At 40.3% G+C, this 24,147-nt stretch overlaps 1 protein-coding gene across 3 annotated transcripts in view; it reads right to left on the reverse strand.

The window, feature by feature from the left end:
- Positions 1–24,147, reverse strand: part of FNDC3B (fibronectin type III domain containing 3B) — a 352,410-nt gene that overhangs the window by 116,671 nt on the left and 211,592 nt on the right. For all 3 annotated transcript variants that reach the window (XM_030863564.2, XM_030863519.2, XM_060298416.1), the window contains one exon: positions 23,713–24,000. In XM_030863564.2, coding sequence (XP_030719424.1) covers positions 23,713–24,000 — 288 coding nt within the window. The remainder of the gene's footprint in view (positions 1–23,712; positions 24,001–24,147) is intronic.

Below are 24,147 nucleotides of genomic sequence, written 5' to 3' on the forward strand. Positions count from 1 at the left end.
AAAGGGATGACATCTTGATAGATCACGATATTACATCAAATAACACATTATGATAAACCTGTGTCAAAGGTCTATATACATCTCCATTTTTGCATAGGAATTCAGTATGCACATACTAAATTAATTCAGTAAGAATCCTAAAGTTGATGCAGATTAGAAATATTTCAACAGCCAAAGCTAACAGTCTGCCTGGCAAAAAAAAAAATCCCTCAATAAAGCCATCACGCTTGCTGTGATGATAAAAATGCAACTGAGCACGTTAACTAATTAAGCAATTGAGAATTCCTGGATCTCACTCTGGATAGTATCCTGAAGAAGAATGGAGCATTTTACCTACTAGTGGTAACCTTTTAATCTGCTACATACTAATCTCATTTCAGAAAATTAAATCAGAATGCACAAAGTTGTTTTTAGAGGCTAAAATGCCTTGGTTTTGTTTAGCCAAGTTAGTTGTTTTCCAGCTTCCCTGTTCCACAATAGTTTTTTTGTGTGTACAAATCATGCATCTCTAAAGAACCATTTGAGATGACTCTATTATGCCTATTTACCGATTAATTACTCAGCCAAATAGGAAAGTCTGACCTGCACAAGTATTTGCAAGTCTCCCTTTTTGCAATCTTAATGCATGCTTCCAACTGGCCTGACTACCCTTTCTCCTTTCTGCCCTGGAGTATGTGACTGTCTGGTTGCCTTTCTTCCCATAATTAACAGTCCTCCAATTGCAATCCCAGTGAACGAAAAACTTGGCATTCTCCATTGAGCATTCTCCTTCTTTGCACTGCCCTCTATCCCAGGCCCACAAAGTCACACTTGGAGTTTACTGTGGACTTTGTCTTTATGGCTTACTACCTATAGTAAGCAGTCTAGCAGTTAGACACTTTGAGTAAAACACTGCCATTGGCTCAAAACTTCCAAGCAAGAGTCTATTTACTCTCTAGCAAAAGACTAATTTAGAATGCTTTGACCCTGCTGGCAACAGCAATTCAACTCACCCATTCCTGCGAAGCTTTCCTAATAACTTCCCAAACAACACTCTACAACTAAGAGTCAAACAAAAAGATGCCCTAAGAGATAGTAACCGGAATGGTGTATATGGTGTATACAACAGTTCCATCTAATTCCTCCAGAGTAAAAGATGTATCTTTTCACTTGCAAATTCACCATATGGAATGAAAACACGGTTGGGTATTAAGTTTTAGGTTTTAAAGAAGGAAAGTGCGTTTTTTTTCCTATCAATGTGCCCACCAGAATAAAACTGTACTAAAATATTTTGAATACACAGAGCAATTTGAAGAATTATAAACTACAGTATATCACTTATAATTAGATAGCCCTCTGTAATGTATTGTTATGGCCTGAATTGTATTCCCCTCAAAATCCATATATTGAAGTCTTAACCCCCAGTACCTCAGATTTGACTGTATTTGGAGACAGTGTCTTTACGAGGTAATTAAGTTAAAATAAGGTCATTATGGTAGACCCTATGTGACTAATGTCTTTATAAGAGGAGGAAACTTAGATAGAGACACATATAGAGGGAAGATGATGTGAAGACAAAGGGAAGAATCAGCCATCCACAAGCCAAGGAGAGAAACCTGGAACAAATCCTTCCCTCATGGCCCTCAGAAACAGTCAACCTTGTAGACACGTTGATCTCAGATTTCTAGCCTCCAGAAACTATGAGAAAGTTAAGTACCTGTTACTTAAGCCACACAGTTTGTGGTACTTTGTTATGGCAGCCCTCGTAATCTAATAAGTATATCATATATGGAAATATTCAGTATTATTATACCCATTTACTAGATATGGATCCTACAAACTAGGAATTTTCAGAATTTGGTCAATATCACACAAGGCAAATCTAGAAGAACCCAGTATTAACCCCAGGTCTTCTAATTCTTGGCCTAATTCTTTTTCTTCTTAGGGGGCCTCCAAAACCTCCTTTCACCCAGCCATCCCCTCCACCTAAGGGAACAAGGGAAGGGTAGGGAGAACAATTTTACTTATGATAGATGTACAAATCTATCAGCTTGAAGGGATTGCTAAACTACTTGGTTCAGTACAAAATAATTACAGTGGAAGTTAAAATGTGTTTATACTACTTGCTTTATAAGAGGTCATATCCAATTACAGAAGGCCAATTTAGAAGTCCAAAAAAGAAGCGACTGAAAATCATTTGAAAAGCTGATCCAAAAAAAGACCACTTCCTGTGACAATTCTACTACTTCGTGCCAACGCATCAGTAACACAATATGCTCTTCCCTTTCTCCCCACGTATAGAAATATATCATTCAGGATGTTTTGAGGCTAGAATACTATTATGCAGTAATTGCTTCCAAAACACATGTTACAATATTTTTGCAGCTGACTGTGGCTTTACAGAAGCAGCACATACTGGCTCCAAAAGAACAGAGACTATGACGGACCATAAACTACAGCTGTTTGCTGTGCAGCACCACCTGAAATATCTGTGTGTTGTTTTCTTCCCCACCAGCTAGTACAGAGTGTATCCAGACTACTCACTTATTTATGGCTCCAGCTGTTTTTCTGTATTTTCAGACGTTCTGCAATGGCTTGAGTGAAGCAGCCATTTTTCTCAAGTCTTTCAGTAAGGATAAAGAACTGCTAAGAGGATAGTGGGTACTAATTCTGTCCTTAGATAAAGTAACAGCCATTAAGGTATAAATTAATGTCTTTAAATTAGTAGAATAAAGGTCCTAGTTTGACCTTCTTAACAGTTACTGAGCAGAAGCCTCACAAACACTTCCCTTTGTGTAGGAGACACCAATCCACCAGGAAGTGCAGGAAAGTGCGTTTCTGGGGAGCTTACAGTTGCTCTACGCACATACAAGACGCCCATATAACAACGAGGGAGGAGGACATGGGGAAAGCGGGGCAGTGGGCTGTGATTAGGCGGCACAGCAGTTGAAGGCGGCTGGTCCAGGTGACTTGTCTGACTGCATAACAAAAGAATTTCTAACGAAAGGGACACAGAAAAAGAGCTGCAGGAACTGATTGGCAAGTTTCTTTAAGCCGCAAGCGGATGAACTGTTTAGCTGTAATTACTGTGAACTAGTCTTCATCATAATGTAATTATACTATATTATTAGTGTTATTGTGAAGTAGTCTTCATGTCTACATTTTGAATGAAATTTACAAGTCTTATTCTCTCCTCCCTATCTACTGAGCTTCTCATAGTACATTATTAAAGAGTGGTTACTGAAATGCAATTGAGTAAGAAATTGCATGACCAGAATTATAAATGCTTTCATCTAAGTGAGTGACCTATTAAGGCTCATCATTTACAACAATTAAAGTATCACACTGACTAGGGTTATATTCCAGCAGGATAAAGGGAAATGAACTAGAGAAAAAGCAAATACGTTTTGTGCAGATTTGGCTTTAAAGCCACCTAAGATTGTGAAATTATAAGCATTCCATCTGCTCACCAGCTGTGGTCTCTAATCCTCTTTAATAACTTCAGCTTGCACGACTCCATGAGAACCCAGGCATCTTCCAAATTTCACTTTACATTAGTTGCCAGGATTGATTTTTAGACACCAGCCTCCAGTGAAAGCAGCGTAAAGTTGATTTCGCTGGCAGGTGTTAATTTTCAGAAGAGTGAAAGGAAGTGGGAAGAGAGACTGAGAATGGAAAGAAAGAAATTAGGGAGGTTCCAAGATCATCACATTGAGTTTTGAGGGTCCTATGCTCTCTAGCAAAGCCCAAAAGCTCAAATTAAGAATATTCACCTGAAATGTGAAATTAAAAATTCCCTAAAACTTGTCAAAGGCAACATCTAAAATAAAGATATATCCAGCTGTCCCTAGAATGAGGTTATGTCTTCTGGAGAAGTCAGTCCTTTTCCCCACAGCAATCCGTGACTTCTGCCTTTTGGTCACCGACTAGAGATAGGGTCACAGCACTGTGAACTGTTCCCCACTGTAACAAAGCTCAGCTACTTTTTCCTTAAGCTATCTTTCTTGTTTTTACTAAAGTTGATTTACAATATTATATTAATTTCAGGTGTATAGCATAGTGATTCAGTATTTTTACAGATTATACTCCATTAAAAGTTATTACAAGATAATGGCTATAACTCCCTGTGCTATATGTAATATCCTTGTTGCTTATCTGTTTTATACATAGAAGTTTGTATCTCTTAATCCCATAGCCCTATCTTGCTCCTCCCCTCTTCCCTCTCCTCGCTGGTAGCCATTAGTTTGTTTTCTCTATAAGGTACATAGGGCAGTTTCTAGCTAGGCTCCATACAGGTGGTCACCATAGCTTAATTCAGGAATAGTAAAGGTGTGTTATTAAAGAAAATACCCAAATGTTACTAAAGTTGCAAGCAGGTCTCACAGTCATGTTTTATTACTTTTATAGTCAGATATCTTTCCGACTCCCACCCTCACACAGTTACTGTCGAGAAAGTAAGAGAAGAAATGATTCCTCTAACTCAAGCTTGGCAACAACCTGATTGACAGGCAAACACAGGTTTACAACATCTCCTCTATCATTAGTTCAGACTGCTGAAAGTTTTTGAGAAAAGCTGGAATTAGGGGTCTATGCTTAAGCCCAATAGTGATCGGCACCCCAGTGACAATATCACAAGCACTAGGATTTGTTTCCTACTCAGATGTGTTCTACCAGAACAAGCTTATCTTCTAGGCTACAAATCACAGAGGCTTCCTTTCTTAGAATGCAACCTTTAAGGGGCTCTCTAAGCCAAGATGACAGAATCCATCCTTGTTCCAAAATGTCAATATATCAATATCGTCTGGTAGAGAATGCTTTCATTAGTGGGATAGAATCTCCACTAATAATTCTCAAAGAAGAATCTGTTGTTCTGTCTCTCATTCTATTAACACTTAGAAGGTGATGGAACCCCATTTTTATTTCTGGCACAGACCTGAAGTTTACTTAACTTCCCTCCTAAGAGCATGGTGACCAGTCGAGTTAGCCCTGGCTGGAAGAGCCAGGTAGGAGCAAATAGGCAAACAGTCCCTAGTACGAGTACAAAGTGGTCAAAAAGTCAGGTTTCATGACGTTTCCCAACAATCAGAAAAGAATATTTTCATCTCATCTTTCAACAGAATAAGAGCATACAAAACCATTCTGAGTGCCAAAAGTAATGAGTAATACAAAAGTTATTATACCATTTTTTAAAATGCTCTAATATAAAAGCACTAAGAGAATCAGACTACTAGGGGCTATTGTCTGAAAAACATCCCCAAGCTATGGGAGAAATCAATAGTTTAAAACTAAAGATTGAGTCAGATTCCATGTTAAACCCTGGTCTAATATTCCAAAATGCCTTTATTGCCATGCAGTCAAGAGTATCCAAGTGAAGTTTTAATTCCATGAATTACATGAAATTTACATTTATTCAATGTAAACTGCATAGGGGAAAACACAAAGTCCAGATTCTGCCTAAGGGTAAACAAGCTAATGGTAACAGAAATAATACTGGACTGCCAAACTTGACTCTGCAACCACAAAAAAAGGCTAATTCCTACTGAACACAAATGGGGGAAACAGTGGTAAAAGTTTATAACATTTATTCGGTGGGAAGGAAATATAAGACTTCATTTATAGGGAAGTCCTTCATCTGTGAGGATGAAATGAGCTCAGCAAAAAATTCTTACCTGGCAGTTCAGTTCCTCAAAAAAACCTTTTGTGCTCCGTACTGTGCAATTCTGGCATACAAACATGCGTGATAGCTATCTGGTAACTCTTTCCAACTGCAATGGAATTCTGTATTTTAACCCGAGCCTTATAAAATGAAATTTTTAAAATAAAAAGTAAATTCAGCAATTCATATTGTCTATAAAAATGTTTGGAAGTCCCTTTGAATGAGCTCTGCACTTGAACCTCTGACAAGCCTAATCTGTTTCCAATACATTCAAGGGGTGAACTCTGGTGGGACAATATAGACAGCATACATATCCATGAACAAACAGGATGAGGTCAGTTAGTGCCACGAAGAACATGTTTTAAAGGGTGATAGGATGGAGTAGTCTGAGAAGGCCTCTCTGACTGAAGCATCTGCGCTACTCCAGGAAAGATGAGGAGGACCCTACCTTACAAAGAGCAAGAGAACTCTGGAGGCAGAGGTAACAGAAAGAGTGAAGGCAGGAGAGGCCTGGCATCTTAGAGGACTGGTAAGGAAGCCTGCGTCCAGAGCACAGGGAGCTGGAACAGGGCTCGGAGGAGCTGAGGCAGCAGTCAGCTGACACAGACTTGGTCACCGGGGTAAAGAGTCTGTACTGTATGCTAAGTTCGAAAGGAAAACGTGGAGAGTTTTATTTAACAAGATCACCTGGCTGCTGTGTGGAGAATGAATTGTGAGGGAACAAAGGTTAAAGGAGAGAGACTAGCTCAGGGGACAAAATCTCTATGAAAGTATACGTGCACACACACATTAAAAAGTAAGCACTGATAAGGGAAATCTCTGTACCTTCTCAATTTTGCCATGAACCTAGAACTGCTCTAAAAAAATCTGTCTTAAAATGAAAACAAGCGCTACAATAATACTGGAAATTAGGAGGAGAGTCACATTTAATGAGATATGTTTTGGATATACAGAAATTTATCACAGTAATTTTCTAGATCTAGGTCCAAGAAGAGTAGCAGCTCAAGTGACCAAGAACATGTATTTGATGGAATGTCTAATGGAAAAGCACAGCTTTGTACCGTACTTGCTCTACAATCTAAAGAATCCAGAACATGAGGTTGTGGATCATGATATGCACTCTTCCCTGTAGTCTGAAGCTATCCTTGTTTCAAACACTGCTGATCAGAGATATATTGTAATGTAGACTGTAACATCATTCTAGACAGCAAGTAATACCAAAAGCAGTAAGTCATAGTCTCTACATTTAAGATTTGAATGTATTTCCATGAATGTTGTGACTCACAAAAAAAAAGCCAAATTCTACTAAATGGAAAACGTATTGCAGTCTCTAGAGCTGCTCTCAAACAGTAAAAGAATTTACCAGACATACTTAAACAGTTCTTCCCAAAGCCCTTTATTTTTCTCATTTAAATTGGTTCCAAAAGGAACTGGCAAGGGCATAGTATATGCTGTAAGTGATTGATACTCTTATGGAAAAAACACGTAAATAGCTAAAACTAAAGGCTCACGACTATGGGTACAGTTAAATGGCTTAAATGAGACAGAGTTAATGTTTTAAATTCATTGAAAATAAGACCGGGGAAGCTGTTCAAGAAAGGTAACATGATGTGATCCCCTCAGTTTCTTTCTCCCCTCATTAAGGTCCTAGCAATATCACAAGAGTTGATTATATGGCTAAACTAGCACATCTAGTGGCTTGAACATAAGGAAGACTGTGATCCGCACGACTAGTACTTTATCCTCCATATCATGGCATCTGTACCTGCTGTCTTTTTTTTTTTAAATTTATTTATTTTTGGCTGTGCCGGGCCTTTGCTGCCGCATGTGGGCTTTCTTTAGTTGCGGTGAGTGGGGGCTACTCTTCCTTGCGGTGTGCGGGCTTTCTCATTGTGGTGGCTTCTCTTGTTGCAGAGCAGGGGCTCTAGGCACGCGGGCTTCAGTAGTTGTGGCACACAGGCTCAGTACTTGTGGCTCGCGGGCTCTAGAGCACAGGCTCAGTAGTTGTGGTGCACAGGCTTAGCTGCTCCGCAGCATGTGAGATCTTCCCGGACTAGGGCTTGAACCCGTGTCCCAGGCATTGGCAGGCGGATTCTTAACCACTGTGCCACCAGGGAAGTCCCCCTGCTCTCTGCTGTCTTTTTTTCATTTACCATCTTGGCTGATACTATATAATCCAGCTGAGTTCTCATGTTTGGCTAAAACTTTTTTTCCCCTACTTTTTCTTTCATCTTCACTTACACAACCTGGGCTCTGTACCTCAACTTTATTACTCTCATCAATGAGATATAAACAGATACAGTTCTGACAAATTTGTTCATCCAAGCAATAATTTGCTGATGTTTATACAGTGACATAAACTTAACTTTGATATATATTTCCTATCAAGTTTCACAGAATCACAGAATTCTGTTAGACGAAAGAATCTTAACTGATTTCAAGTACTATCTTGTATTGTATGTACTTAAAATCTTCTGTGTCTATTTTAGGCATAACACCCACACAAGGGTATAAAAGGAAATCTGTAAGACACAAGTTTCATTACACAGGCAATAATTATTAAAAACACAGCAAGGCAGATAAGAGGGTTTAGAATTTATCGCTCATATGATACCTTGGGGTCCTTATAACTCTTCTTCAAAATTAAACTAATTATTAGACCTCACCTAGATATAGCCATCAAGGAAAGGACACATGTAATCAATCTATAGCATTAGCAATCCAGTCAAAATCCAACAAGCATCAGCTTTTATGGAATTTTCTTGGGGGAGTTTTTGTTTGTTTTGTTTTGTTTTGTTTTGCGGTACGTGGGCCTCTCAATGCTGTGGCCTCTCCCGTTGCGGAGCACAGGCTCCAGACGTGCAGGCTCAGCGGCCATGGCTCACGGGTCCAGCCGCTCCGCGGCATGTGGGATCTTCCCAGACAGGGGCACGAACCCATGTCCCCTGAATCGGCAGGCAGACTCTCAACCACTGCGCCACCAGGGAAGCCCCTTGGGGGAGTTTTATAATGATTGTTAATTATTATAGAATCATTAGATTCATAAAGAATTAATTATTCTGACAGCCTTCTTAGTCTTACCTCATGCTAGCTGAAAGCTACCTCAGTTTCCTTTTTGAAGAAAATATATGTTCCAAATTAAGATAGGTTCCTTTCACTTCTTTTTGGAAAATGCCATTAACTCTAAAAGGAATTATACAGATCCTTTTATTTAACTTCCATTAATGTGTCCTGAAAATACATATCCACCACTTACATGCATATACATGCACATATCCACGTGACAACTCATTCCAATTTCCAGAGTTAATATGAACAATTACAGCATTCAACCTTCTGACTTGCCTCAACTAGCTTAATTAACTGTGCAGAGACATCCCTGATGCAAACTGCTACCATGAAGAGAAGACACAGCTCTGGTAAGTGATTCTTGGCCTGCGTTATCAGAGACAGATACTCAGAGCTGCTCTTAGACATTTATACTAAACTGTAACACACTGAAAAAGCTGTGGTGGATGCTGAGGAAGATGAACGAATCCTGCAATCAGACCCAAACACCATGAAGGGTAATGAGCTGGTCCTGACCAGGTTACTACAATGGGGACACTGGAAGCAGCATGGGTTAGGCTGAAAATGGCCCCCAAAGGATATCCATATCCTAATCTCTGGACCCTGTGAATGTTACCTTTCATGGCAAAGTCTTCAGACATGCGACTAAGTTAAGGATTCTGAGATGGGAAGACTATCCTGAATTATCTGAGTGGTCCTTAAATGAAATCACATGTATTCTTATAAGAAGGAAGCAAAGCAAGATTTGACATGCACAGAGGACAAAGCAATGTGAAGATGGAGCAGAGAGATATTTGAAGATGCTGGTCTTCAAGATGGGAGTGATGCAGCCACAAGCAAAGGGAATGATGGCATCCCCTGGCTGGGAAAGATAAAAAAAAAACAGATTCTTCCCTAGAGCCTCTGGAGGGAGCATTACCCTGCCAACACCTTGAATTCAACCCAGTGACACCTGATTTCAGACTTCTGACCTCTGAAATCGTATTCTTCAGATTCCCTCCAGAGCCATGACAGAATAAATTTCCGTTGTTTTAAATCACTGACTTCGTGGTAATTTGTTAGTTACAGCCCATCAGAGGTGTGCTCCGCTGAGCTAACCTCTTCATGGGCAACAGTAACTTCAATATGAATAGAGACAGCAAAGAAAATAAAGCCAAATTAAATGAACTGAGTTCATACTACATGCCAGGACTGTGTCAGAGTTTATCACAAACTTTTACTTTTAATCCATTCTCCTACTAATATGGAATATGGAACTAAAATTTGCTGAATTGGGGGGGGGGCTCTGACAACAACAGATTAGGTATTACCCCAAATTTAGCATAGGGACAAAAAAAGATTGATTGTATTGGCATTTACCCCTGCTCAGATGCCGTTTCCTGGTCAAATAAATTAATGTCAATCTTTCGATTTCCCGTTTTTCCCATCTCGTGCATAAAAATGATTCAAAAAATGCAGGAAGGAGATGGAAATAAGAGGACACAGAAAACCTACCAAGTGGATCACGCTCCTTTAAAGAAGGGCCATGAACTTATCTCAAGTGCTATCCTTTTCCTCAGATGTGCTCAATGAGCTTGTAACATAGACTTAAAATAAGAGCACATCTTGAACCTTTCTTCTTCAAAAGTAAATGGGTTGAGAGCTATGATAAAAATCTAGTACTAAAAGCATTCTTCTCATCTATCATTTCCTGCTTCTTCCCACTCCAAAAGCAAAACAAAAATACCCCAGTAGTAAGTAAGTGAACAGATGAATGAATAAAGAAATAATTCTAAATTTTAAAGGTCCATTCATAGTATTAGTGATGACAAATATGGCAGATCATGAAAGCCAGGCATTCAAAGTCGGGGAGGCAGGGGAGAGAATTCGCAGAATTTTAAAACGCAAGTGATAAAGAAAAGTATAAAACAGAAGAAAAAGAGAAGAATGAATGAGAATCCTAATTTCTGGGTACAAAACATTCCACAGATTACCAAGTTCAGACAACCAAAGTTCTGAAAGAGTAAGTAATAAAGGCTAATATATAAAAGATTACTCGTATCTCCCATTCCAACTAAAAGCAGCATGACTGCAGAATGGTCACCAACTGGCCCTGAAATTATTTAAAATAAATGGTGCAGAAAACAGGCATTTATCCAACTGCAGAATCAGGCAAAGCAGCAGAAAGTCTTACTGATTCTACAACGCATGTATCCTTACTACCAAAAAGATAACCTTTCTTCTATAAAATGCTAATATAGTAGACACTTATCAAACATTAATAGAGACATTTTTGCCCTTATACATGATATTCGAGATGCGCTGAGTTCACTAAATCCAGAGACTGAAATGTGTGGAGAATAATACTTCACAGACACAGAAATCTTCAATAAAAAGGAAACACAGTTTCAAATTGAATACTGTCTGCCATCAAATTTGAGCTACCCTCTTGTGGACAACAGTGTGAAGAGTAAATATTAATAGTGTCAGTGTGTGTCAAAAAATAAAATAACATGATAGCTGAAGAATTAAAGCACCAACAACCATTTTAATTTAAGTGACACATGATTTTTAACCCGAGTTTTCAAAAGATGCTGATATCTTATGGAGTTCCTTGGGGCAACATTCCACCAAAAAAAAAAAAAAACCTCCCTGAAAGACTAAATATTATTTTTTTTAATGTGCTTGGCAATATACTTAAATAGTTTTGAGGAACTCAGTGAACCTAAAATATGGCAGTTTCTCCATCCCTCTTGATTTTAAGGAGCTTACTGTTCCATATAATAATTTGTCTTTTCAAATAATAGGGAAAAAGAGGTCAATGTAAGTTCACCATGTGAATTAAGCACAGCAGTAACAAATGCATTTATGAAAATCTTTAAAAAATTGTTTGTAGACCTAGTTCTTCCCTCTCACTTCCTCATGTTGCTCTCTTGGGGTAGATCTAATAAGCCTAGGAAGCAAGATCTGAGCACTTACTAGAAATGCCATCAATATTCTTTTTTATTATATATAAATGTAAAGTTAAGAGTGAACTTCCTTTTTTGACTTTGGAAAGAGCTGACTGCATTTTAAAGTAACCTCAGTGAACAGACTTGAGGACACAGGGAGGGGGAAGGGTAAGCTGGGACGAAGTGAGAGAGTGGCATGGACATATACACACTACCAAATGTAAAACAGATAGCTAGTGAGAAGCAGCCGCACAGCACAGGGAGACCAGCTCGGTGCTTTGTGACCGCCTAGAGGGGTGGGATGGGGGGTGGGAGGGAGACGCAAGAGGGAGGGGATATGGGGATATATGTATATGTACAGCTGATTCACTTTGTTATAAAGCAGAAACAAACACACCATTGTAAAGAAATTATACTCCAGTAAAGACGTTAAAAATGAATTTAAAAAAAAGAACAGAACAGGATGAAAACTACTTCAAAGGATGTGAAAAGATACAAACTATTTCTGAGGGAGTAGACTGAGATGGCTAAAGGGAGAGAGATGACCGCTCTACATGTCTGTAGTTTTTTCATTGTCAAAATAAGTAAATATTACTTCTATAAGTTAAATAAATCTAAACTAAAAACAAACAAACAAAAAGTAACCTCAGTTTGTTAGAGGACCTAAAAATAATCATGACATTTGATTAACGCAGGCTGCTTTTAACAAAAGCACACTAACTCAAGGGTAAAGTAAACCCCTTTCTTGTTCTTAACTTCCAAGTTAAAGTTTAAAAAGGAAATTTTTTTTCTAAATTTCCAGTTTTTAAGCACACCCAAACTCTAAAACATCACTTTAACAACTGCAGAGCACTATTCAAAAACCCAATATTTCAATCTAGTGTATTGCTAACGCTGCTGAAGTTCCGTGTAAGGCTTCATTTTTAATTCGCTTATCGAATCTACACTGGCAGTGAATGTCCTAACTCAGCACAGGAGGAAGACACAAGCTTCAGGAAAGCCCAAAGGGGAAAGAGTAAGAGTTTTATTTACATGGAGATTTGGTCAAAGTGGAGCTGCCCAAAGTGGAGCCACCGATAAAAGGGCTCATGGACCACACAGGGCAAAAGGGCTGTGCCCTACTCCGCTGGAAAATGCTGACTGAGTGGGTGGAATGCAATCTATGAAAATGGAACCATGAAACCTCTCTGCTTTTCTTCCTCTTGTTTTTGCCAAATTATCTTTATTCCACAATCCATAGAATCTTCCCTGTCCACCACGTTTCCTCCTTTCGTTCTACTTATTTTCCTTTTGGCCACTTCCTTTTGTTTCAATGTGCCATTCCTCTGAGGCCCTTCTCTCACTCCAGCCTCCTCATTTTCCAGTTTTCCGGATATCACAATTCCCTTTTGTGCCTGGAGCAAATCATCCCCACCACTATCACCTGCTCTTTCCTGCCCCTTTTCTGAGCTCAACGCCTGCCTGCGTGTGTGGAAAGCTCCATTCTTCTGATGCAGCTGGGAAGTAGCAGCTACAATTGGGGGTGGTGGGGCACGAGGCACATATAAGAATGCAAACTCAGCACCAGAAGGCAAGAAGAGGAGATTTTATGGTCAACTACAGCGACATTTACACTCTTTACTTTGTAAATCCTAAATCGCAAGCAATGAGCTGGTATCACTGCTCTCTCTCATGGACCTTACCCATTTTACCCTTGTGTTCTCTACTCAATCCTTAATAGAATTTCAAGGTCTCATTACAGTACCAAAGATTGGAACAGCGTGATATAATCGGCTGCACTGTGGTGTGTATGGTGATTGGAACAGCGTGATATAATCGGCTGCACTGTGGTGTGTATGGTCGGGCAAATTAAGTTGGAAATAAAAGCAAAGGCTGGTCAGAGCAGAAACGATGGCCTGTAATTAGCATATCTGCAATACTGTCTATAATCGTCACGTTATAAGAAACTGGTCCTGTAAACCCAGAGATTCGATACCCTGCCTCTTCATACAGCACTTACATACAGGAATCCTGAAGGACCATTCCACAGGAGATGTAGTGACAAAATCAATGTTGACATAACAGCTGGAAAGTTGCCAAAATTCCATCACAAATGCCGAGACTATTTCAGATGGAGTGGAGTATTAATAGGCATGGTCCCCGACTCCACACACCATGTGGTGGCCAGCCTCTGAGATGACCCCTCCCCTACCTCACCCCACCATCAGCCCACCTCGGGGCAGACGCCTTCCACACCGTATCAGTAGGTACAATATGTGACCAACAGAATGTGGACGTGTATGACTTCTGAGGTATAAGGAAGAACTGTGAAAGAGCTTGAAATTTAGTGGCTTTCCTAGCAAGCTTATCCGTCTGGGTTAACTAACGGCCCCACAGCAAGTAATATAAGTGTTAGCAAAATATAGAGAAGTCGTGGCTTGCCCAAGTCATCTCCAGCTACTCCTTTTGCAGCACTTCTAACACCTAGCAAAGTAATTTAAAGCCGTGTGTTGAGAAGGTTCAAACACAGAAACAAGCTGGCCCATTAGGCTCTACTCCTCGGCCTCACAAGAGAATCCAGCCCAGAGAAGAGGCAGAGGAGAGATAAGGAGGGAACTGAATTTTACTCTTGCCCAGGATTTACCAGGCTGTTGGTGGTAAACGGTCACGGTCTTTTCTTGGGATTGGATGCCTCTCTGACTCCCCTCATATCTCAAATCCTTGGCACTGAAAGTTACTCAACATTGACTCAGAACACAGGAGGCCCTGTCCTGCAGCACTCCAGGGGTTGCGCTCCCAGGCTGGGGGTTCTGTTAACATGACCTACATGAGGCGGTTCCCTTAAGCAGAAAAATGCCATGGTCTTTCTTTATCCATATTCTTTAACATTTCTAAAGCACTTAGTGCCTCTAAAATTGTATTAAGAACTCATGACAGTCTTCTGAAATAGGTGCTATTAATGGTCCCCATTTTATACAGACATGAAGAAACTGAAGCTTTGAGAGATTAACTATCTTGCCCAAAGGCCCAAGGTTCACAAGGGGCAGAGGTGGGACTAAACCCAGATCTGCAAGGTCCTGACTAGTATGTTATTTTGCTTCTAAGTATGGCACATTTGTGACGATGCCCTTTGACCCAGTTAAATTCAGAATTCAACTTAGCTAAATGAGAGAATAACATGTAAAAGTTTCAATTCAATAAAATTGAAGGTTATATATGTACCAGAAACAACCATGTCATCACTTATACCTGCTGTTTAAAGGGTTCTTTGGGATGACATGTATTTTACCCACATGGGTTCTGATGTCATCTAAATGCCTCTATGATCAGTTCCCAAGAAAGCAAAAAAAGGCAGAGAAAATAATATGGGTTCACAGAGTTAAGTACTACATATGGTAGAAACTAATCAAAATTCTGCCCTCAATCTTCTGGTGAACATTCACTGCAAGAGAAAACTCAAAAAAATTTTTGCATGTTGTCTGTCTTTTTATATGTAAGTGAAAAATGGGAAGCTTCAAGTATGATTTAATGCGTTAAGACTTCTTAAACTGACATGACAAAAATATCTCATCCTGTCTGTTGAAAGAACCATGTAGTTAACATCTTTAAAACATTCCAGATTGCAACAGAAATACAGGGGGAAAGGGCAAAAGGCAAAAAGATAAGTGATGGAACTTGATAAAGACAACTATACACTCTACTCAATAGCAAAAATTTGGGCCACCACATTTTCCTCTTTGTTGAGCCACAGATTTTGCCTTTGTATCAGGAAAGTCAATGCCTCTGGAAGGAAAAAAAAAATCAGTACACTGGGGTCTTACTGAAAAAAGTTATTCATTGCTGGATTTCTCCAGCTCTGGCCCTCAGAGGATAATGCCCAGGTCAGAAAGCACATGTCAGTGAGCAGCACCCTCCTCCTGAAAACAGCCTTCTGTCCCCAAGTCTCCCTCCCTTCCATCCCACACGTAGGCAGTTGTCACAAGGCCTGGAAACCTGCTCAGACCTCTCCCAGCATCCCTCAGGGGCCTTGGAGACTAGGGGATAGATCTGGCAATCTACATCTGAAATGGAAGTAAGGGTGTTAATTGCCCAGCTTCCTGCCAAAATGAGTGTATCTTGCATTTTGATCCAAGGGTCCACATTGTCTCTTCAAAAAAATAAAAGTCACTTGGGTTTGACTGGACTATTTTCACTTTTCAGACTGTACTTGGCAGAAGAATGGGTAAATTCCACTGACTTGAGCTCATTTTCTTTTTCATGTTTTCTTGATATTTTTGCCACGCACAGGATTCATATGCAGCTGCAGACAGGTGAAAACACACGGGATTTATCATCACCAAAAACTTGAGATGAAGCAATAATGAAAATCCAACTAGAAACTGTACCATTTTCAAATGCAGTGTGGAAAGCACCCACACCGGGAGAAAGGATCCCTGCCCCCTGCACAAGTAAACTCTCTTCCAAAACACCCAGTCAGAGTATGCCTAGGAGGTATGTGCTCATGAGAGAAAAAGGCTGCAGGTGAAAGAAGAAATGAGCCACTTATGAAGTGTGAAAGCCCCACTAAACACCTTATTTTAAACAGAACAGCACCAGTGTTATCTCTTATAGGGAGCCAGGACCAAAAGAGACTCCAAAAGAAAATCTGCCTTAACTCGTCACATTCCAGACCTTATTAACATTAGGCCTGTCCTTCCAAACAAAGGAAACGACTGTCAGCCCTGCACAGGTGGATGCAGCCGCCCCTCCCAGAGCCAAGCCACCCAGCAAGAGACAGCCTCCAAGAACCGGCAACTGCCCACAATCTCAGACCTCTGGAGGAAAAGGCCGTCCTCACCCTCACTACAGCAATTCTTATCTGCAGAATGAATAAACTTTCATGCTAATTTCAGTACATACATACAGGGGTCAGATTCTGGTTTCTGACCAGTAATAGCAAAATGTAGAAAGAGAAAAAATGTCAGGGAGGGCCATCTGAGAAGAAATCAGAACACAAAAACCTGGTAATAAGGAATACTACTACTGGGGGTCAGAAGGAGAAAAGCATAAGAATAATGCTTTTGTCACCAGCTTTCAATATTACAATCAGAAACTATCATTCTATGTGATGGAATTTTATCAACAGTGTAACTGAGTCTCTGGATTGTCAACAATTCCAAAGGTCAAATGCCAAAAGTATGCTGTATCTTCATCTTCTTCTATATTTGGAAGTCTTACCATTTTGTCCCAATGTTTTCCCATATGGCACTGTAAGTTCTAGAGGTCTTCACGTAAACTACTACTTATACGTTAGCAACATAAAAGGGACTCTCTCTACCTCCCGTATATGCTTATCATTATACAGGTACTACAAAAGGAATAAGCTTCAACTTAAAATGAGTGTTTTAACTGAACGCCTCCCATACCCCTCATTTAAAAATCTTCCTTCAAAATTGCTTGGCATTCACGGGGCCAGTGGTTTTCAAATGTTACTGTGCCTGATTACCCCCTGGAGAGCTCAACAAAACACAGGTTGCTGGGTCCCACCTCCACCAACTGTAATCCAGCAGGTCTGGGGCAGACCAGGACGGCACATGTCTTACAAGCTCCTAGATGGCGATGAAGCTGTGGCCTGGGACTGAACAGCCAGAGTCCAAGTGAGGGTGAGGAAAGCTTTGTGGATGACAAGTGCCCATATCTCCCGCTCCAAGCACAGCAGCTCCAACTCTATCTGCTGTTACAACGCCGGCGTATGTGTGTGTGTGTGAGAGAGAGAGAGAGAGAGAAAGAGAGAGAGAAAGATGATGGTTGGAGAGGAAGGATTCTGTATTGCATTGCGGATCCACATGAGATCTTTTTTTTTTTTTTTTTTTTGCGGTACGCAGGCCTCTCCCTGCTGTGGCCTCTCCCGTTGCAGAGCACAGGCTTCGGACGCGCAGGCTCAGCGGCCATGGCTCACGGGCCCAGCCGCTCCACGGCATGTGGGATCCTCCCAGACCAGGGCACGAACCCATGTCCAATGCATCGGCAGGCGGACTCTCAACCACTGCGCCACCAGGGAAGCCCTGAAAATCACTGACTTTAACTCACCTGTTCATTTTACTGAAAGGGAAACTGAGGCCTAGTGAAATGACTTGTTATGTATCACGTAATCTAAAACACAAACAACTGTTATCTTACAAATCCATTAAGGTTTTAAAATGTTCAAGTAATGAGTGAAAAAGATAAACCCAGGGATGAGGTAAAGGTCAGCAGTATCAACTGCACACACAAAATACTTTCACACACACACACACACACACACACACACACACACACACACAAGGTGTTTGGAGATTGTGACTTATAAACACTCTTGATGTTCTTTCTTTCTCCCCTTCCTCTACCCAAACAACTCCCCCCATTATTAATGGGGTTGCTTACTTAAGTCTTTTCATATTATCAGACAGTGGATCCTCACCAAAGTTTTCGTTTTTCACTCTGGCTTCACAAAATCATTTCTAAAACAGTACTAGCAGATAACCTAACTCTCCTTTCTGAGGATACATCAATATGACACAGGGACTACAGTGCTGGCTGAAAACTAGGGGATTTCAGTTACAAAACTGTATCCTCTGAATAACTTCCTTGATATCATATGCTTCGGTTTTTACCAAGGATAAAATGGAAGGATGAAACTTCCCTCTCATTCAAGAAGAGCAACAGAAACTTCTGTAGCCTCTGTGATAAAAGGAACATGACAATCTTAACTTGGTTTGGGCCACAGAAGAGGCTCAAGGCCCAGCTCTTCTTGTACAACATTCTGCACACAAGGACAAATTCTGTCATCCTGTCCTTGAACAACTATGGACAAGGTGCTCAGGCACTGAACTAAAATCAAATGCCAGTTAAGGAAAAGAAAGAGAAGGGAAATTTTCTTGAAATATTTTCCCCTAATCAATCTGCCATTATTATGCCTTGGGGAGACAGGCCCCACAGAAAGAGATGATATTTGAGCTGGCTCTTGAAGGACTGAGTTGGGAGTGTGCTAGGCACAGGGACTGGAAGGAAAAGCCAAGAAGAGAAGATGAGGCATATTCTTGAAATAGGGCAAAACTCTGGGCAGCTGGTGAGGAAATCTAAAGTACTTGGGAAGGTGAGCATCAAGCAGCTTAGACTTTATTCTCTGGACAATGGGGACCACCATGGAGGTTCCTTAGGGAGGGGTACAGCACGTTCAGATCTGATGTAGATGCGGCTGTAATCAGAGGATGGGATGCAGAGGAAGATGGATACTCCCATTTCTTAAAACATAAGGCGGTCCTCCTCAGACTAAGCATAGGGAATCCTAACTCAGGTTTCTAAAAAATGTATGAGGAGATGCCAAAGACAGAGTTCATTAGAAAGGATGGCCCAAGAGGGTATCCAGAGTTCTCACTCACTCGGAACTCTAAGTGCCCCTGATGGGGTGATGAGAAGATGTTGAAATCTGGCACCTCTGGGTAGGCAGCACATTTTTACCCCAGTAGCAATCTCCCTCAGAGAGCCTGGATGCAACTTTCAGAGGCAGAGGTCCAGGAGTACAGGGTTGAACTTTCAAAATGAAGACGGGTTTAAGCAGAAGGAAGCCACTTCTGGCTTACAGGGGAAGGAGTTGCAGGGCGAGGGCATGAAGGCAAGAGAGACGGCATCGGATGGCGGGAGGGGGAGAAGGGGGCTCAGGGGCACATAGAGATACTTGTTTTGAGAAGGGCATGTATCTTGATGAGAGTTGACCCTAAGATTACAGGGGGGAGACGATAAGAATATTCAAGTAACAAGGGTGACCATTATACTGAGGTGTTAAGAACCGAGATAGACTACTTTTAATATTTAATATTGGGAATTAAAATACCCATTTTACAGATGAGGATACAGAGATTCAGGGAATACTAAAAGCAAATAGTCAGCAAGTGACAAAACCCAATTCTAAGCCAAGTGTGTCTGATACCAAAGCCCCAACTGTTCTCTGCCCACATCACACCATCAACGCCAAGGTGTACAAGAAAACTGGAATCGTACATTCCCCTGATGGTACTGTAGACTTTGTCCTGCCTAAGCTGTTTTCCTGAAGGTACCAGCAGTAAATGAAAGGAGGGGCTGGCTGCAGAGCAGATGGCTTGTTTTAGAGAACAGTGCAGTTAAGAACACAGGGTTCATTCCACAAATATTTACTAAGTACATACTATATGATGCCACACACAGTCCTAGGAGGTGGGGAGAAGGTGGTGAGCTAAAGTTCCTACCTCACATCACATACAAACTAGCAAACCACACCTTCCGTAACCATCCTTGATATCAGAACAGTAGTTCTCTATCTTGCTGGCCATCATTCTCAGTGGAAGTTTAATGAAAAAACATGAAGCCAGATCAGGTGAAGAGATTCTGGTTTAGCAGGTCTGCAATGAGGGTTAGGGGTCTGCATTTTTTGGAAGTTCCACCAGTGTTTCTGAAGTACAAACAAGGGAACCAAGATTCCAGAGAGTAATTAAGCAATCTCCATCTTTTTAATGTATTTATTTGCTTAGATTAACATAATTTGTTTGCTTATCACAGCACCAGGTACAAATTTGAAGTTTGCCCTTTTCCTTTTACATTTGTATTTTCTAAGTAGTAAAAAGGCGGTAAGTAATTCAAGTAGATTCCCTCAAAAACTAGGGAATTCTGAGACTAAAAGTTGGCCTCCTCTGGCAAACGTGGGCATCTTAAGTAGAATGTAGAAAAATACCACAACCTGTACGTCATGGTTAAGTATAAACCCTAATCTTGTGCGAACTACACATGAATGTAAACAGATCAACATACTAGAATTAATTGTAGCTTCATATTAATCGGATGGCACTGAAAACTTAAGAATTATTTGAGAAACTTACTTCCTGGGTACAGGAGTCAGTTGCAGTACATTCAAGCAAAAAGATACCCTGGGAGAATGTTGCCATTTACGTATGAGAAGGCAGAAGAAGCCTTCTGGGATCCTTTCAGCCAACAATCACATTCTGAGGCAGACAGGGCTGAACCACTATGAACAACATTATGGACTCCAGGAACAAGAGGTGCTTTTGTTCACCTATTCCACCTGATTCAGGTTTTCCTCTTTGCTTCGGACAACCTGGAGGCTCAAAGCCAAACAGATGGCCTACATCAAGCAACTCTTCGGGATTCTTTGTGTACAACCTTACTCGTGTCTTCGTCTTATTTGTCCTCAGTTTCCTCAGATATTTATTTTTTTATAGATTACTTTTCAGAGCAGTTTTAATTGCAGAGCAAAACTGATCAGATGCAAAGAAGGCCCTTATACACCCCACCCACCACATGCACAGAGCCTGCCCCACCTATCATGTCCACGCCAGAGCAGTACATTTGTTACAGCTGATGAACCTACACTGACAGGCCACCATTACCAAGTCCATAGTTTACGTTAGGGTGTATGTAACTCTTGGTGTTGTACACTGTATGGGTTTTGACCAATGTATGTGATATGTACCCACCATTACAGTAACAGACAGAGTAGTTTCACTGCCCTAAAAATCCTCTGTGCTCTGCCTGTTCACTCCTCACTCCCCGAACCCCTGACATCTATGAATCTTTTCACTGCCTCCATAGTTTTGCCTTTTTCTATTGGATAGTTGGAATCATACAGTAGGTAGCCTTTTCAGACTGGCTTGTTTCACGCAGTAACATGTATTTAAGGTGGCTCCGTGTCTTTTATAGCTAGATAGCTCATTTCTTTTCAGTGCTGAGTAATACTCCATGTGTGGATGAACCAGTTTATTTATCCATTTACTTACTGAAGGACATCTTGGTTGCTTCCAAGTTTTGGCAATTATGAATAAAGCTGCTCCAAACATCCGTGTGTATTTTTTTGTCAGGACGTAAGTTTTCAATTCATGTCAGCAAATTGTTATTTTTTTATCCAACATGTAAACCCCCTCAGATCCTTATTGGAATGCGCTAGAGTACATAAAATAATACTCCATCTGACTCTATATATTTCATGGCTAAACCATGTGGAGAGTAGCACTTGGAGTGATTTTGAGTAGGCAAATACTGTGATGAGAAAAGGAACAATACACCAAGTTTGAACTGAAGGTGAGATAAAAATATTTTCTAACTCTTTTCATTGTGAAACACACACTCCCAGAAGCCCATAATGAAAAAGATCTCACTGTTACCAACACAGTAACATGTTCTCTACACAACAGCAAAGAGCTTAAGGTGCTCAGAATAATTATACTCTCTGTCATAATGTAAAATGCCAAAATGCTTGTAAACATATGTACATTAGCAAACATTTCAGCGTTGATTTCAATGCAAATCCATTTCCTCTCTTACAGCTATGAGAGAATATTAAAATATAGGGCAGCTTACACATTTAGGTATATGTAAAAGGAAATAATTGCATATATAAGGAAGGTTTACTTTTGCCAGGTAATTCATAACTTCACTAATTTTGTATGCTAACTTTAACCCTGCTTCATCTTATTTCCCTTCTCTTATTGTCTCTCTGCCTCTTAGATCTTACTCAAATTTGTTTTATCTGGCTCTATTATATTTATCTATTTCATCTGCCTTAAATCTTTTTTGATGCAAGGCAGAACAAAAAGTATTAAAGAATTAATCAAGTAATCAAGGTAGTTCAAACTTCATAAGCTCTCTGAAGACAGCTTATACATTCTTTTTCTGTAGACTAAAATTCTCCTTAGGAAAACCTATTTCTAATTTTTTTGTGTGTGAATTCTCTCTTAAATGCCCATGATTTAAAATTATAACTTGCTAATAACTGAATTTCAAACTTAGAAATTATAGTATTATTTGACTAAAAATCATTTTATACAGCAGACATAGCACTTTCCACTAGGAGCTGTTTGAAAGCCTCTTAAATCTTGGGTCACTCTTATATACTTGTTTATGTTTTGTTTAATAATTATAATAATAATAATGCATGGTAATTAAATAAAAGTTGGAAAATACAGAAAGGAATAAACAAAATTAAAAGCACGTATAATATATCTCACAGAGAAATTACTGTTCACTTTTCACTGTATCTTACTATTGCTCTTTTTCGTGCTGTAGTTCACTCATATGAACAACACGGGAGGAAATGTTGATGCCAGTGTCTGGTTTTACCTAATTTTCCTCTGCCCTGACAGAGGCCAGTCTTCCCTACACAATCAACCATACACTAATTCTGTCTTTTTCATTCACAAACACATTCTCACATACACAATGCCGGTTTCTACCTGGATGAGGTCCGATAAGGAAGGAGTGTATTTAATAGTGTTATAATCCGTTCTTACCTTGTCTTTCACATGTCTTTATTTCTATCTGTTATCTCACCTAGCTTATCAAAGTGTTCTTCTTTTGCTTCCCTTAAGTCAGCCTTCTACATATGCCTACATAAAAAGCTTCTGTTTTTAACTCCTGTGGCATAAGAACAGGTTGTGTCTAAGTCTTACCTAAAAGCTTCATTTAAGGCACGCGCACCTTCTTCCCATATCTATTGATCTACAGCCACAAGACTAATCTACAAAGAAACAAATGCCCTTTTGAACTGATGTCTCTCTATTTATATGTGGTGCCCCTAATTCTTCCCTCTCATCCTTGGTCTATGAATACTTCATTCAGGATGCCAAAGGTGGCACTGAAAACAATAACTGATGAGGGAGACAGAAATATATTCCCTTACACAATGATAAATTTCACTACAGTATGGAAGTAATTACATCTGGTTTTATGAGGTATAATTGTTTTGAGATTTAAACTAGCCCTATACTTCTTAGAAAGTTTACCTGTTTTACTTAGGATCTCTTCCACATTTGTCTACTTAGAATGAAACAACGGAAGTAAGCTAACGTGAAAACACTGTCAGGTACTTGTTACTGAGATTAAGTAGAACGTGACACAGCACGTGTGATCGAAGAAATAACACGTCTGCCATGAAGTAGTGATAGAAAAGAGATGACAAAACATCCTGTCCTTGCTGAGCAAAAGATAAGAGAAGGTCTACCCTATCGCTCCTAGCAGAAAGACCAACTGCCATGCAACACCCTGACAGAAAACTCGGCGTCTCACTCTTTGACGGCAAACGTCTTTGAACATTACCTTGCAAGTCTGCGTCACTTGACTTCGGACTGCTTCTTGCTCGCCGCTCTGTTTTCTTAACGCCCGGCCCACCGCTGCCTCCTCCCCCGCCTCCGCCGCCACCACCACTGTGGCCCTTCCCGTAGCCGTTGTACACGGTTGTGCAGTTGCTCTTGTAGATCGAAGAAGGAGGGCTGTTGAGGCGATTCTGGCGGTCAATCTGGCGGTCTTTCAGCTTTTTGTGCGGAGGCTTGCTGTACTGGTCTTCTCGGGTGATATAACTCGACATTCCATAGAGTGGTATAATTTCTAAAATGATGATTATGACAAATGCAAGCTCAGTCTACGTTTCCAATAACAAATTATTACAGGGTCAAATGACCTGATGCCTGAAGGAAGAAGTTTAACATATTACTAAATACAGTATAAAAGTGATACGCAGATTACACATGTTTA

This window comes from Globicephala melas, chromosome 4 (genome assembly GCF_963455315.2).
Source record: "Globicephala melas chromosome 4, mGloMel1.2, whole genome shotgun sequence".
NCBI lineage: Eukaryota > Metazoa > Chordata > Mammalia > Artiodactyla > Delphinidae > Globicephala > Globicephala melas.